The sequence below is a fragment of the Notothenia rossii genome (assembly GCF_949606895.1).
Source record: "Notothenia rossii genome assembly, chromosome: 9".
Classification (NCBI taxonomy): Eukaryota; Metazoa; Chordata; class Actinopteri; order Perciformes; family Nototheniidae; genus Notothenia; species Notothenia rossii.
Window position 1 is genome coordinate 71,844,408 of NC_136907.1, and position 16,979 is coordinate 71,861,386.

General features: G+C 39.2%; 2 protein-coding genes across 5 annotated transcripts in view; one reads left to right on the forward strand and one right to left on the reverse strand.

The window, feature by feature from the left end:
• LOC307019016 (guanine nucleotide-binding protein G(olf) subunit alpha) overlaps positions 1-4,342 on the reverse strand; it is a 47,235-nt gene extending 42,893 nt beyond the window's left edge. Inside the window, exon 1 of the mRNA XM_079649617.1 lies at positions 3,514-4,342. Within this exon, the coding sequence (XP_079505743.1) occupies positions 3,514-4,015 (502 nt within the window). The 5' untranslated portion in view covers positions 4,016-4,342. The remainder of the gene's footprint in view (positions 1-3,513) is intronic.
• A 1,082-nt stretch (positions 4,343-5,424) lies between these two features.
• On the forward strand, positions 5,425-16,858 carry LOC307019015 (serine/threonine-protein kinase MAK-like). Of its 4 annotated transcripts, XM_079649613.1 has the most exons (17): positions 5,437-5,537; positions 6,592-6,679; positions 6,856-6,994; positions 7,965-8,019; positions 8,586-8,707; positions 9,305-9,387; positions 9,883-10,015; positions 11,064-11,235; positions 11,719-11,886; positions 12,456-12,782; positions 12,867-13,048; positions 13,128-13,249; positions 14,200-14,310; positions 15,505-15,579; positions 15,731-15,847; positions 16,502-16,579; positions 16,681-16,858. In XM_079649613.1, the coding sequence occupies exons 2-17, from the start codon at positions 6,640-6,642 to the stop codon at positions 16,809-16,811; spliced, it is 2,055 nt and encodes a 684-aa protein (XP_079505739.1). In that variant the 5' UTR covers positions 5,437-5,537; positions 6,592-6,639; the 3' UTR covers positions 16,812-16,858. The 4 variants fall into 4 exon arrangements, with proteins under 4 accessions (XP_079505741.1, XP_079505739.1, XP_079505742.1 ...); XM_079649615.1 differs by lacking the exon at positions 6,592-6,679 and having other exon boundaries at positions 5,425-5,537; XM_079649616.1 differs by lacking the exon at positions 5,437-5,537 and having other exon boundaries at positions 5,566-6,722.
• The last annotated feature ends 121 nt before the right edge of the window (positions 16,859-16,979 follow it).

Here is a 16,979-nt window from a genome sequence, read left to right on the forward strand (position 1 = left end):
GCTCTGTATTTGAAAACAAAACCATATGCAATGCATTTTTTAAATCTATTTTATAAAAACTACCAGAAATGTGAGAGTTGAACTACAGCATAGGATACCAAATGTGATTCCATAATAAAATATTTCCAAATCTAAGTCACAAATAAAAATGCCTCAAATGATGGCTTCCAGCTCCAGCACAAGCTGAAGTGTCAGCCCACTTAGGATAAACATTAGCTCCTTATGGCTATCGTTACTCAACTAAATACCTGCAGCAAATACAAACAGATAAAGTGACCCAGATTAGCTAGCATACGTTGCCTTGAAATGTAACACTATTTGAAAGGTGTCCACTTTCCAAGGAACGCAAACCACCTCTGGCATGCAACAAGAGTCCTACTGGAGACGTGGAGGGTATAAAGTCTCGAAAAGCCTCTCAAGAAAACCAAAAGTGTCTGGTGCTGAGACTACTGCGTTTATCAGGACACAGAATAAATCATTCTGAGACTAAGGAAGGCTGCCAAATGTCATAATGACATGATGAAATGACACAGGTCACACGATATATGTAACTGTAATTTATGACACTTCCTTGTGTGACTTTATTAGGATGAGCCACTTCTTCCTGTGTGTGATTAGTGACAACTGTTTACTCATGAAATTTAACAAGCAGTCGTTTATTATAACCACAAAACAAATATATATATATATATATATATATATATATATATTACTTTGGTAAAAGTAAAGCAAATACATGCAATGTGTTTGAAATACAATTGTAAGATACTTTACTTGAGTATTTACATGTTATGCTTCTATACACTTTTACTATACTACACCTCAGAGGGAAATATTGACAGTCATTTTAAATACATTTATTTGATCAATTAGTTACTCGTTATGTTGCAAATTCAAACTGCCAACAAAAACTAAAAATCCTATTATACATTTTGATTTATTACTTATCATTTTGGTGGAAAATATTTACTCCAAATGTGGTGATTTTTTAAATGTTGATGCTGATGTTTGATTAAGTGAAAGATGAGAAGAAGTGTTTAAAAATAGCATAACCATAAACACCTGCTGTACACCTAAAAAATGCAACACAGCCGTGATATTAATGAAAAACATAATGAATGCAGGAATGTTTCTTGTATTGCAGTATTTTGACAGTGCAGGTTTAGTCCTATAACTTATGTAAACAATTAGAATACTTCCTCATTAGGGTAGCATTGATAAAACTTAAAGCTCCTATTTCTGGTAAAGACTTTCTCTTTAAAAGTTAGAGCACTGACCTTTTGAAAAGTAATGTATACGCATATAATATAGAAATGGTTACTGTGTGTATGGTAAAATAACAACAAGCTAAATCTAAGTAAACAGCAGGGTAACAGTGTAGAGAGCTCTGGCCTGACTGACACATCCATCTAGAACTACAATGAATGTTCCAGGAACAATTATGTTTTGCTAATGACCAATGTCTGAAAAATGACTTAAACTATCACCAGATTCCAGTAAGGCAATAACATTTATGACCACAAAGAGATACACGCCCTGTAATTCATATAGACCCAAATAAACCGACAAGGGCTTCAACTAAAGATACTTTTATTATGAATTAAATAAAAAGGGATTTTTTTTTTTTTTATCGAAATATAATCATTTACTTAATAAAATGCTAAAAATCAAACCAAGGGCCAGAGTCCTAACTGATGATTTGAAAGTGATCATTTATGACAGTACGGCTATTTAGCAGCTATGATAAATACCTCCATTTGTACTCAAATTCAACAGCAAGCAATTCTTTACATATAGAATTTAAAGCTGTAATCAGGGAGTGTTTCTTCATCCAATTAATGATCAGGATTGGAATCAATGTGTTAGCATACTTTGTGGATTAATTCATAATTTTAAGAACTGAAGCTAATTTCCCCACAACAATAAAAAAGTTTTTACCTACTCAACTTTATAAAATATCCACCTACACTGCACAGCATTTTCCTATATATAATATCGGCCAGTAGACCACACTGTAATCTACTATACAGTACATTTATTTGTTGGAAAACTAAACTGTAAATGTTCAACAGTAAGTCAGTTATTTGTTATCTCTACTACCAGATTGACGGCAGTCTTGTCAAACTAAACTACACTCCATTTTCATCTGAAATACTATACTATACTTTTTATTTTCAAAGTAAACATAGCCCAATAGGCAAAAGCTAAGTGGTCTAACCTTCATATTTGTATATTTTAGCCAACTAAATGATGCCCACTTTAAAACTATACAACACTCAACTATGGTATAGCCTACAATTAGTTTTTTTAGTCCTGTATTTTATGCTATAAGCCGAATCCTTACTTCCAGGGTTAAAACTAAAAGGACAAGTTGTCTCCCTTTATGTTTGTTTACTAAAGCCACCTCTTAATGACACTTCACAGAATTGCAAGCCACTACAGTCCATTATAATATAGTATGCATCTATTTCATAAGGCTATTTCTCATCTGTTGTTGTCATATACTATAGACAACACTATCTTATTATGTACTATACTCATCATCAGTGTAAACATGGCCAAATAGGCAGCCAAGTGCTCCCTCTATGTATTTGAATACTAAAGACAACTAAGTGATATTTTCTACAATACTCTACACTAAACTCTGCTACAGGCCACAACACTTTAGGCCTACTATATAATACACATGTTCAGAGTAATATTTAACAGAATACGTTTCTCTTAATACCTGTATACTTAAGCCACCTCTCAATGACACTGCACAACATTACAAGCCACTAAACTCTATAATACTACATATATTTCAAAAGGGTATTTCTCATCTGAAGTCAAATAATCTCTACTATAGGCTACTATACTATAATATACTACTAAATATGTCCCAAACGACAACAAAAATGGTCTACACATGTGTTTAATAAAGCCACCTCTCAATGACACTACACAACATTACAAGCCACTACACATACTACATTATCAATCTATTTCAAAATGCTATTTCTCATCTGAAGTCAAATAATCTCTACTATACTATGCTATGCTATAAATACTCAGAGTAAATATGGCCCAATACACCAAAACTAAGAGGACTCTGCATATGTTTGAACTACACTATTATATTACATTAGACATGTATTTCGACAGGGTATTTGTCATATGTCATACAGGCTACTGTACACTATACCTTACTGTTCTCAGAGTAGGCATTGCCCAATAGCCACATGCTAGGTGTTTTCTGTAAACCTATGTTTAGCTACTGGTCCCTTCTGATGTCCAACAACATGATTAATTATGGCTTTTCCTCGTAATATGATAAACAGTAAGAGGACAGCAGACCCAGAGACATCTTCCTCATCTGTCACTGCCAGCCGCAGGGGGTAGTCTTCACCCAGCCAACAGATGTGGTGGCAATAAGGCCTCGCCAGAGTAGTGACATAATTTTTGGAAAGGCCAGTACGTTTTTCTTTCTAATAATAAAACAGCTTGGTGGTCCAACAACAGAGAGGCACCTACCGAGCAGCAGCAGCCGATGCGTCTGTTTGTACTCCCGTTTGAGCTCCTTCAGCGCCCTGTCAATATTCTTACTGACTTTCTTCGCCTCCTTCTCGGCCTCCTTCTCCTCCACCAGCAATTTGTCCCAGTTTTTCTGCTTTTGGGTGCTATTCTTTTGCAGCAGCTGTAAGCGTCGGCCACGGTCCTTCCCTGTCCCCTTCCCGCTGCCTCCCCCACCGCCACCACCGCCTCCTCCTCCGCCGCCTCCGTTCTGTATGAGCACACCGTCTGTACCGGTGTCTCCACGGCGTTGCTCCGGGAGCCTGGCCGGGTCCCCGGGGCGCATCGGGCCGCGCAGCGCCGAGGTCTCCCCACATCCCCCGGTGTCCTCCGGGCGAGCTCCCCCGGCGCGGGTCGGCACGGCAGCGGCGTCCGGAGGCTGGTCCGAGTCCGAGGTAGCGTTGGAGATAGAGCCGCTCAGGTCCCCGAAGAGCCGGGGACGCAAACTGTAGCACAGCCCCATGTTGAAACCAATATTTGTCTGTGAATGTGATTTTTCATAAATTAAAATGTCAAAAAAATCGCAGTTGCGCCAGCAGCCCTAGCGAGCCATCGTCACATTGGAGCTCCAACGGTGCGATTTAAGTCCGAAATTGAGCCGAAAATGTGAATGAATTATGCTCCGACATTTGCTATATGTCATTTTGCATTTTCCCCAGTCAGCCTTTGCTTCGTAGTTAGTGGATCACCTGATCCCTTAGTGGACACTGCGGGTCCATCTTACCGTAAGTAACCAAAAGCACAACCTTGGAAAAAATCGCGACTATCCGCTGCGCAGACAGTCAACAATCTGACTGCACAGTTGTTAGGTGCAATGCACGGCGCGTCACGGTACTACAGTATGGCCATTTCGAGAATGCTGGTCATGATTTTCATTCCTCACATTGCATGCCTGAAGACACCTCCTGCCCGATAGAGAGTGAACATGATCTATTTTATATCTGTTTAGGCACAGTCATGCTCTTTAAATATGTTCTAATATTTGAATGTATTCAAGATAATATTTTGAATTCTAACACATATCATTACAATAATCAAGGCATATTGTGCAAATTAGACCTTTTAACGTTTAATGGCTTATATATAAAAAAAATGTATGAGCTTTTTCATTATGTTATTCTTGCATGCGAGTTGTTTCCTACATTCCCATAATCCAAGTTCTATTTACAAAAATCTAAATATAATAGCCCTATTTTTAGCCTCAAAGCAGGTCAAGTGTCGCTATAAAAAGACTATTATGTGGATGATATATCTGGTCTTCAAATTGGGGTCCTGGGATATTTTTAAGGGGCTGTCGGTCGCTCTCATATGGTCTTAGCAATAACATAATCTGTCTGTTTTTTTTATCATTTTGCAAAGAAAATGCAGAAAAACCCCACTTAGCCTATATTACATTTAAAATATATAGTATTTTTATTGATTTTTTTTGTTCAGCCTCCCGACAGCAGTCTACTCACATACACTGTGACTGCTTTACAAAACAATGATATTTTAAAAAGATATAATTACTAAGGGGTCTAAAAAAGGTAGGTTACAAGGATTACAAGGACCAATGTCACAATCAGATGCAGGTTTAAAAATGAACCACCAGATGGAGCACTATATTGTAACATAAAACAATAGAATATCTCTGGTGAGTAAATGTTTATTAATAGTAACAAGGTCAATATTGCTTTTGATACACTAACATCAGACCTGAAAAAAAAGTGGCAACTGACGTCATTGCTAAAAAAACAAAACAGCTGTTAAAAACAACAAAACAATATACAGATAATTGTATTTAATTGTATTTATTTTAATGTTATTTAATATACTTCATACTATTTCAAGTCCATCACAGTGCACACTTTTGTAGATAATTTAAGTATTATTTGTATTTCCTTTTATTGTGGAAGTCTCTGCGTTGCCTAGGAGACAGGAAACTGCTCCTACAAAGCTAGAAGCATCTCTTCATCACCTCCATCAGCACGGAAATGCCTCCCATGGTACGTCAGTTTTAGTTAAGTTTAAAGGTTTAAATATTTGGTTAAAACAGCAACACCAACATGAAGTGTCTGTAAGATATAATGGCTGAACATCAAGGCTTGTCAGTCGTTTAATGTTAGCTTATTTAGCTCTTTAGCTTCAGTCCTAGGCTACTCTTATGCAGGCCTGCTTGTTGTTTGCTAACTAGCCACATGATGCTACATTATAACGTTTTCATACACCGTGATTTTAATGGTTTAGAATTCAATGTTTTGTAGCTTCTGATGTACTGGTATATATTATCAATCAACATCATTATGTTGTGAAAGGAGAGAGAAAAACAACAACATGTTAAGGTATTTATTCAGTAACTACAGTATAATTAGGTTAGCCCAGTGTTCACTTAGGGACCATCAATAAATAACCATTTATATGACACAAACCACATTTATTAAAAAAAACATTTCAACGTGCTTGCTTGGACGTTAAGCAAAAATAAATAAAAAGTACAAATTATGCCTACAAAATATAATAAATGTGTCTTCTGTAGCAAACCTTTTTTGATTACTGGTGTGTCCTGATAGTCAAGAATATTTTAATAGAAGATTTGTTCAGCTTTCAATAGCTTACATGTCATATGATCCAGTGACTCCAAATCAATGCATCATTGTATTACTACAAGTAGGATATTGTATATTGTATATATATAATGGGGAAGTTGGACACATCTATTTGTATTGGATTTTAGTGTACATTATATTTAATATACATGTTTTTAATGACAAAACAGCACCTTTTTAATTGAAAACGTTTTGATCATTTCAATAGCTTCCATGTAATGTGAACTTTTTACTCAAATTAATGCAGACTTGTAGCACTACGCTGGACACGTATGACACTTATTTATATGTACTTTCTACTTTGAGCTAAGTAAAAGATCTAACTACTTCTTCCACCATTGACAAAATGTGTCACCATGTGTCCTACTCCTATTTTGAAGTGGACTTGATGAGTGCTCTCCTGTGAGCCTGTTACCTGGCACTTAATCACATGTCAGCTCTAATCCCCTCGCAGCCCTTCCTCTGTCTGCCGTCAAGGCTTAGCTCAGGATAGGTGAGACACATGCAGCCGGCAGCGTCACTTTTCCACTCGCCCTCGCCAGGTAAACCTCCACCTTCCTTAATCACCCACCTGCAGAGAGAAAGGTAAAGGATGAGCACTCATGTTTTATTGCTGAGTCTTTGAGTTGCCTCAGAGTAGCATAGGTGTCTGTTGATCTGTGGAGGGATGTTACTGTGCTTACGATGACCAACTGTTGGCCTGTGTGGGACTGTCCAGGCTCCTCGCTGAAGGAGAGGCAGGGCTCTCTGTGGACGATGAACCGCTACACCACGCTGAGGCAGCTGGGGGACGGCACGTATGGCAGCGTGCTTCTGGGGAAGAGCAACGACACGGGGGAGATGGTGGCCATTAAGAGGTCAGTGCGAACTGGGTGGTTTCGTCTCGGAGCATTAAGCTGATTAAACTCTGAGACGGCTTCAGAGTGCTTCAGGAATCTAGACCCTAACGAGTTGTATCCTCAAATAAAAATAAATAAAAAAGTTACGTTTTGCATTTGTCTGCATCATGTGATTAGATATTTTATACACCATTTTTATTCAATACAGTATTTGATTTTGCATTCTGTTTCTGTTTTACATCTTAATCTGTTTTAAATGTTTTTATTCGTATTCATGCAACTTACTTGCACTATTATGTCTATTGCGTCATTTTATTTATCTCTTTTTCTTTTTTATGTTGAGTATATTTGATGTTGCACTGTTGGACTAGCCTGGGGCTTAAGATTGTGTTGCCAAAACTACATCATAGATATCACATGAATAAAGCCTTTGAGTCTTGAGTGTGTAGGAATTTAAGGTAAATAAGCTTCTGGAATGATAAGTTTAAGGTGTATTGTGAAGATGCACAGACACTGTAGTATTAGTATTACTATAAATATTATTATTATTATCCTAGGTTTTGTTGTCATGACGTCCTTTTTTGACAGTTCACTACATTTTAATGATGAGCTGTTTAAGATCTCTGGCAAGAAATGAATAATGAATGTTTCACCAGGCTCCTTCAGGCACTGTTTGTAAATGTAAGGTTATAGTGCAAGCTGACACTGCTGATGACAGTCAAAGAAGTGAAAGTACACCGCGTAGTGTTGCTCCTGGAGTATGAGAGGGAAGAAGGGGAAAGGTTCAAACAGGTTACACACGTGAAACATTTCCATGCAAAGTTCAAACGTTTAAGTATAGTGATGTTGAGGGGATGCTATTTGTACTACTATTATGGCTGATAAAACATTTCTTTGGAGCCCATAGTCACCATAAAGGAAGCCATTTCATACCCTGAAAAGAAGTCGGAAAGTCTTGAATTAACACATCTGTTTTCACCCCTAACAGAATGAAGAGGAAGTTTTATTCGTGGGATGAGTGCTTGAGTCTAAGAGAGGTTAAGGTGAGAGTAATTATATTCTAGTATAGACAAAAAATATAGTTGATACAACAGCTGGTCAGTAATTATTATATTAAGCATGTTTTCTGCTTGTTTTTGCAACATTCAAATAATCAAGTAAAGTTAATACTGTAGGACAGAAAAAATAGTTTATTTCCAAGTTGTGATTGATATCTAAATGTACAATCAATATGGTTTGAAACTATATAAATAGGTGTATTCATTTATTATTGAAGTTTTTAAGTTATAAAAAAAGTTTTAAATGAGAATTTGTTATGAGTCTAGGTTTTGTCGTAACTTGGCCTCGTTTGAAAATGAAAACACAACAAATATTCCCATTTTAAAATGTTCTCTTTCTGTTGCATTCCCTGATCATCAGCTAAATTACCTGAGACTATATGAAAAAAAATATATATCTAAATTCTCTGGGCATGTTTTGTTTTTGTTTGGAGACAAATGTTGTATCGGATTTCAAACACTGTGTTCAGGCATTTGAGAAATGTCCCTACATAATGAGCTATTTGACTAATTATTGACTATTTTACATAATTTAATGCTTGTGTCTTCAGTCACTGAAGAAGCTGAACCATGCCAATGTGGTGAAACTGAGGGAAGTGATCAGAGAAAACGACCACCTCTACTTTGTCTTTGAGTATATGAAAGAAAACCTCTATCAGCTCATGAAAGAAAGGTAAGAAGAATTCCTCTTACAGCAACGGCTTTATTTCAGACATTGACCAGCTGTGTGCACGGTTCTTTTTGTCATATCATTTGGCAGTGGGTTTTGTTGTCACCATTGGGAATGTGAGAATGATTTGGGTCAGCTTGAGTCATCATGTGTCGGTCTTGATTTTTTCAGAAACAAGTTGTTCCCTGAGTCACTCGTCAGAAACATGACATTTCAGATATTACAGGGACTGTCCTTTATTCATAAACATGGTAGGTGACTTACAGCAAAGCCTTTGAGTATAAACTGAGTACTTCCTTTTGTGTCTGTATTATCAAGCTGTCAGCACTGTCCTGGTATAAATTGTTCATAATTGAGTAAACCGAAAACATCATTTAAAACTGTGATGTGTTGAAAAATGACTCACTTCTCTCCCGTGAGGAGAGGAGGTGTGAGTGGTACCAAAGATGAACTGAACACGTTTCCTCTCTTCCTTCAACACTGTTTTTAGTGCTACTGTGAGCTGGTGTTTTACCCACTCGAATAAGGCATGATTGTTTGCGTAGTGTTTTTATCTTTACCCCCTCTTTTTTCTGTTTTCTTGTCTTTTACCGCTGCCAGGGAAGATAAGATGTTTTCTGAAAATGAGATAAGGAACATTTTGTTCCAAGTTTTGTCTGGCTTAGCTTTTGTGCATAAGCACGGTAAGAGCCTTCTGATTTCGCTTTCGCTTCCAACAGGGTTCGTACATTTCACCTATAACCAGGCCCGTCCCTCCCTACAGGCCGATCATGCAGACTGCGTGGGGCCTCATGTGGGCCAGGGACGGCCCTTCCTATAACAACAAAACAGTGGGATTGTGTAGAGAAACCACCAGATTGTGATGAAAATCAAGCATTTTACAAGAAATATCAGAAACATGTAAGCATATTAGTAATCTTGAAACAAAACAAGACTTTGTACAAACCCTGTTCAAGGCTTGCTTGTCTGTGTCCGGTTAAAACATCTTTCTTTTGGTCAGAGATGTTTTAACTCTGTGTTTGAATCTAGATGTTTACATTTAGATCAAATTGTGATTTTAATAAATAGAGGGTTGTGTCATTATTAGTAGTACAAGTGGTAGAAACTTGGTGGCAATAACTATTTAGTTTGAGAGAACAATACAAATCTGGACAAACATCAGAACATATCTTTTTCAGGGTATTTCCATCGGGACATGAAGCCGGAGAACTTGCTCTGCATGGGCCCAGAGCTGGTGAAGATCGCTGACTTTGGACTAGCCAGAGAGATCCGCTCACAGCCACCTTACACTGACTATGTGTCCACAAGATGGTGAGACTCATTTACCTACAAGATGATATCAGGGCAGTGTACAGTACGAACAATGCCAAACTACATTGCATTAACATCAAAAGGTAATGATGCACTCGAATATTGTACGAGTCTATCTAAACTGAAAGTATTATTTAGGAGCCAAATCATGAATGGTTATGAACAGGACCTGTACAATCCCATTAGTTATTTCTTGTAATTGTAAAAGTAATTTCTTTCTGATTGTTTTGTAGAAAACAAACAAACAAACAAACAAACAAATTAACATGTCGCTGATGACGATGACCTAATATTTTATTTATAAGGAAAATGTATGCTAGAGGGGGTAGGACCAGAAAAGCTTTTTTTTAAGCTTCTTCTGTTGAACATGACAGAGACTATTTGAGAATTATTTTTATTTATTTATTTTTTGTACTTTGTTATAATTATTATGAGTGAGAAAAGAAAAAAAAGAATATATATTATTATTATTGTTGTATGTTTTGTTTCTGACATGTTCAATAAATTGACTAAAAATTTTAAAATAAAAAAAAAAAGTACAGGTTATTCCTGTGGAAGATCTACACAACAACCATTACTATTTACATGATTACATACTATTTGGGGAAAGTGAGAAAATAGGCTCGTTTGCAACTAAACTGTAGCTCTCGTTAGATAGAAGAGACACAACCATTTCTTTTTCTAAAGATAAGATGAAATAAAACGGACCCTGTAGGGAAATGTAGTTCATTTAATGACAAAAAGTACTGCAGTAAAGTAGAACATAAATTAAACTAGAATGGCACTTGGAGAGAGAGCACACTTCCAAATGCCCTTTTTTGCAATGTTTACAAAAGTGAAAGATCATTAGTGTATCCTCCTCTTCCCTTGCCCATGTTACACCCTTCCACTGAATTTAATGACAGTCATTAGTTTGTAATCTAGACAAACAAACCAAATTAAAACAGTGACCTCCTTGGAAAATGGACCAAACAGGAATTAAAGCCAAACTAGAGTTAAGTCACCATGAGTAAATCTGCTTTAAATATCCTCCCTCTGGTTCTGACAGGTACCGGGCCCCGGAGGTTCTGCTAAAGTCTAACTGCTACAGCTCACCCATCGACATCTGGGCGGTGGGATGCATCATGGCGGAGCTGTACACTCTCAGACCTCTGTTCCCTGGAAACAGCGAGGTGGACGAGATCTTCAAGATCTGTCAGGTGCTGGGAACGCTGAAGAAGGTGAGCCATCCCAGCACAAAGTCACATGTTGGGCGCTGCTGTCGCACCAACCGGGACCTCTGAAATTAAAACTTCTGCCCTTCTATGACGCAAACATCAAACGGCTGTTTCTACCTTCTATATTATTAGCTCTGACCAACAGATCTATAGTCAGAATGGGCAACGTATAAATATTTTATCGACATTTTAGTATGTGACTAGATATTGTCTCTTGTCATTTCATATCCTAATATGCCAACAATCTGGTTTTAAAGGCTGCATTACCCTAAAGTGATTTGATCATTTGTCTTTACCCACTAACTTATTAAATCTACATTACTGATTTTTATTTATCAAATATTTCAGATGTTTTCTCAACAGTGCAGCAAGGCATTTGATCATTTTGTCAGGATTTTTGTCCGATACTAGTATTTTAATGTCTTTTCTTTTGTTGTGAAGTTCTTGTGACTCACTGTGGGTTTGTGTTGTCTCTCACCACATCAGCCAGACTGGCCTGAGGGCGTCAAGCTTGCCACCTCGATGAACTTCCGCTTCCCAAAGTGCGTCCCCACCAGCCTCAGATCTCTGATCCCAAACGCCAGCAGCGAGGCGATCACAATGATGAGAGACATGCTGCAGTGGGATCCTGAGAAGAGACCGAGTGCTGGTCAGGTACTTTGAAAACCCTTTGAGTTTGAACGTAGACGGAATAGAAACATACAGTGAAGACAACCCTCTCATTTTGATTCAACAGTGTTTGGTGAATACTTTTATCTTGAGCACCTTTGAGTATCTATTTTTAGATACTCAAAGTGGGAATCAATCCGCTTACCTTTACCTGCTGTACAACCAAACTGTGTGTACAGCTGCAGCAATGCACGTCCATTGACCTCATTCCAATAACTAATAGCTTGAAAATTACAAATAGAATAAAAGTAGTTTTCAGTGCTCCAAATATTTATTTATGTGCGTTTTAAATTTCAGTGTTAGAAATATGCAATTATGGTTTGTCTCATTAGTACTTTACTATATACTGTATATCTTACAATCAATCACATGTCCTTAAAACACAAATCTATTGCTTTATTTTCATTTGCTTGTCTGGGCTTTTATTTTGAAAAGGCTTTTTATTTTTTCTATAATTAATTCGCTGCTTTATGCAATGTTGTGAGCTTCTTACTTGTAGAAAAATAAACATTATGAGCACAGATGTAATTGAGGGTTCTCTCCCTGTGTTCCAGGCTCTACGGTATCCATACTTCCACGTCGGCCCGGCGCTCGGTGCTCCTCTGAAGAACTCGGAGCAGCACAAGGCTCAGCCAAAGATGTACGAGACGTCTTCAGGAACAAAGCCTCTGTCCCTCTGTAAGACGGACCTGGAGTCCAGCGAGCAGAGTAGGACCCAGAGATGCAGCCAGTCTCTGCACCAGCCTCTTCAGCAGATACTTCTCCCTCAGAACAACATGGAGCAAAACCCAAAACAAACAATGTGTTCTTCCACGCTGACGCAGGGACAGCAGGAACCCCTCAGCCTGGTGAAAAGCAGGCAACCAATGAGCTATCAGGCTGTAGGTATCAATGAACTGCAGCTTCTGAATGTAAAAAGTAGATCTTCTTGAAGCTTTGGAACTTATTTCTTCTTTATTTCAAAGCCTACAGGAGCAGAGAACAGCATGAGTGCAGTGAGGACGGGACGCAGACGCTGGGGACAGGCGTCTATCAGATCTGAGGACAGCTGGGACGACGGAGAGGAGGCAGACGCCGGAGTCTCCATCTCCAAAAAGCCCACCATCAGCTCTCTGAAGGACGGGGCAGCAGAGGGGCCCAGCTGTCGGTTAGACCTCCTTATTTTCATGTAAAAGTTTTCATTACTGTTGTGAAAAAAAACAATAATGTGATATTTGTGTGTCTAGATTGGTAGAGTCGCAGAACAAAGCAGAAAGAAAGCTGCCGAGCAACAGCGGGCTGAACCGAGCTGAATCCTCCACGCTGTCCGCCAAGCAGCACTACCTCCGCCAGTCCAGATATCTGCCCGGTGAGGAAAAGAGATCTAAGGAAATTCATTAAATTAATAATGCACTAATGACAGGTATTGTGCGATCATTTTGTTGATGAGGGGGAGTGATAATGTCTGTAATATGTTTGCACAATATGAAAATCAATAGCATCAAGAAATGTCCTTTTGGTGTCCAAGGAGGGCATGAATGATTAACCCTGATGTACAACAGGTGCAGTTATGTAAGCATCTCCATGTATGTCCTATTTATGTTGTGTCTGTGAAAAAATAAGAAGTTTAAAAAAATAAAAAGTAATGCACTAATGAGCCTGAATGCAGTGTCATGACCTGGCTCTTGGCCATAACAAAAGCGTGGAAAGGACAAGATATATGAAAAGATATTTATTAACAACAACCCAACGTTAAAAAGCATAAACGAAAAGGCTGCTCTCCCAAAACAGGTCCTCCGTGGAGATAGTGATCGAGAGTCTGGCTCAGGCCTTTTACTCCTCCGGTACCGGCAGCCAGGTGTCCTCAATCAACGCTGACGGACAAAGGGAGAACATTAAAGGGCCACACACACACAACAGGAGAGAGCAAAGCAGGGGTCGTCACACCCCCCCCCCCCCTTAAAGTTGGTGTCCCCAGGACCACTGGCACACCAACCCCAACCCTGACAAAAACAAAAAACAAACCGTAATGAAAAACAACAACAAAAATACCTATGGTACCCTATTTTTCATCTCTGATAACCAGTGGCTTGGAAAGGGGGTTCTTTAACAAAGCATTATACAAAACATTTGTGAAAATAATACAACCAACCATCATTCTGAAAAAAAAAATAAGTTATGCGCAGTTTTCTTCGGGGCAATCTTTTACCAGGTGGTCCGCCTGAAAGAGACAAATACCCAACAGACCAAATGTATCACTGTTTCAATTGTAACTTGTTGTGTGGGCTCGGGTGTTCACTCCATTGTTGTCATTTTTAGGCATAAATCCAAAGAACAGCTCTTTAGCAGAAAGCCCGGTGACCGGCAGAAACCTGTGGGGCGCCTCGGGTTTAACCAGAGAAAAGAGGCCAGAGCTTCCTCTAAATAAAGGTAAGAAAGACTTCAGAACACAAATGAAATGCTGATAACCTGGTTTTATATCATCTCTTGCCTGTGCGCCAGTGCGTGCCTCCCTATGTGCGGCAAACTCAGCTTTTTGAGGGCAATAAAAATGTTGGTTTTGAAAGTATAGATTGAAGCAGAATTTTTTTTGTAAAAGCATGTAATCTGGAAATAATAACATTCATCGTTTTTCAATAAATGTTAACTTTATAAACGCTCTGGAGAAATCGTTCATCCGTGGTTTGGTCGCGGGGGTAGCAGTTCCAGCAGAGAGCCCCACACTTTCTTTCCCTGGCCACATCAACCAGCTCTGACTGGGGGATCCCAAGGCGCTCCCAGGCCAGCGCAGAGATATAATCCCTCCATCTGGTCCTAGGTCAACCCCTTGGTCTCTTCCCAGCTGGATGTGCCTGGAACACCTCCCTAGAGAGGCGCCCAGGTGGCATCCTAACTAGGTGCCCGAACCACCTCAACTGGCTCCTTTCGACGCGAAAGAGGAGCGGTTCAACTCCGAGTCCCTCCCGGATGACCGAACTTCTCACCTTATCCCTAAGGGAGACACCAGCCACCCTGCGGAGAAAACCCATCTCGGCCGCTTGTATCCGCGATCTCGTTCTTTCGGTCATGACCCATCCTTCATGACCATAGGTGAGGGTAGGAATGAAAATGGCGCAGTGGACAGAGAGCTTTGCCTTCTAGCTCAGCTCTCTTTTCGTCACAACGGTGCGGTAAAGTTTTTCCTTGTACGATGTGAGGGTCTAAGGACAGAGGGTGTCGTATTGCCATACTGATATTCTGTACAAACTGTGAAGTCCACTGAGACAAATGTAACATTTGTGATATTGGGCTATATAAATAAACATTGATTGATTGACTGCAGTACCGCCCCCGCTGCTCCGATTCTCCGGCCCATCTCACGCTCCGTTGTTCCCTCACTCGAGAACAAGACTCCGAGATACTTGAACTCCTTCACTTGGGGTAAGGACTCATTCCCTACTTGGAGTGGACAGTCCATCGGTTTCCTGCTGAGAACCATGGCCTCAGATTTGGAGGTGCATTCTATTATCAATTATGATGTACAGCCCTGTACATGCAACATGTAAATAGGTACACTTGAGATTTCCTATTTTATTTTCCTCGGGTTTAATCCTTCTTCTCTTCTCTCTATGTTGTGGGTTTTAGACAATAGTCTTCCTAAACTAACAGATCAGCAGCCTCTTAAAGAAAAGACTCTGGAGGATCGTGATCTTTCTAAAGGTATCTGTTCACAGAGTCATTCTACTTTGCTGTTATTCGGAAATGATTGACATTTGAAATCCCAATATTAAAGCCAGTAATAACATCAGCAGTGGATTATATTAGACTTGAAGCAGGTCATCAGTTAGTGATGTGACTCTTGTCCTTACAGACTCCTTCCTGAGCAACAAAAACCCGAACCAGACACAGATGCCCCCTTTTCAGAAGGCTGAACCAGGATCAGCGAGACAGAGGATCACACTGGCCCCCATAGGAGGCAGCTCTGCCAGTGAGTTCTTCGTTTGATATCTAGAAATAACTGGGAGTGTCATTGTTTTTCTTTTGAGAGCTGTTTCCTTTTGTGTACACTCTTGCTCTTCCGTCATAGCTGGGTAAAAGCGCCCCCTGGAGTCAGAACATAGTCCTTAAAGATTTCTAAGAAGATAGTCACTGACTAAGGAAGATTTCAAGTTTTCCAGCCCTGAACAATGTGTTCATTTGTATTTGTATCAATTGTCTTTTAGTAATATTGAAGCGTTAATATAAACTTATAAGACATACATGCACACATTTGTACAAAGTATAATAATGATAGTTACGTAAAATAGCATACAAATATAATATATAATTAAAAAAAGATAAATCGCTTGATCTAGAAACTGATCTGCAGGTCTATAATATAAATACGTCTCATTATAAGATTTTATGAGACATAATTATCAGTTTCCAGTGTCTGTGGTCCACTTCCATTATATTGTGGGAAGTTGTCTATTATTTTTTAATATATTCTGACAAGAGAATGTGCATACAAAAATGGAAAATGTGCATTTCAAATTCTATCCACCATTTAAAAAGCTCATCACGTTACGGACTTTTTGATTTTGTATCGCTGTCATTCTTTTAACCTGAATATTTGCCCACTTTCTTTTTGTAAATCTTGCAGTGGATCTAAGAGTTGAGTCCAAAATCAAATCATCCAAGAACAAGACCTCCTTAAATAAACTACTACCCTCAAACGAAGGTAAGAAACAAACAAAACCTGAAATGATGTGTGCAGTTTGATGTTACTTCCCCGGAATAGGCCTGAACCTTTCCTCTCTCTCTCTCATGATGATCTACCAGAGCACGAAGGGTGGAGGAGCCGATCGCTGAATCCTCCGATCTCTGGACCCAGCGCCTCAGGGTGGAGCTCGACCCTGCAGCCGGTGCACGGACGGGTCGACTGGACCGCCAAATACAAAGGAAACCAGTAGCACCAGTCCACTCTGCTCCACTAAAGACTCATGAGACCAGTTCCCACTGCACTAGAGCCAGGAAATGCTCTAAAGGAGAAGTGTTTCCTGCTAGTCTGTTACATTTGCCACGTTAAAAAATATTGTCCAGTGTCGTACATGTGTCCCATAACTCCTAGAGTCAGTATT

Excerpts from the sequence above, each read along its gene's own strand:
- LOC307019015 (XM_079649613.1), top strand. The coding sequence starts at position 6,640 with ATGCAGCCGGCAGCGTCACTTTTCCACTCGCCCTCGCCAG. Across the intron at positions 11,236-11,718 it reads TGCTGGGAACGCTGAAGAAG|CCAGACTGGCCTGAGGGCGT; the intron begins GTGAGCCATCCC and ends TCACCACATCAG. Across the intron at positions 15,848-16,501 it reads CATAGGAGGCAGCTCTGCCA|TGGATCTAAGAGTTGAGTCC; the intron begins GTGAGTTCTTCG and ends TAAATCTTGCAG.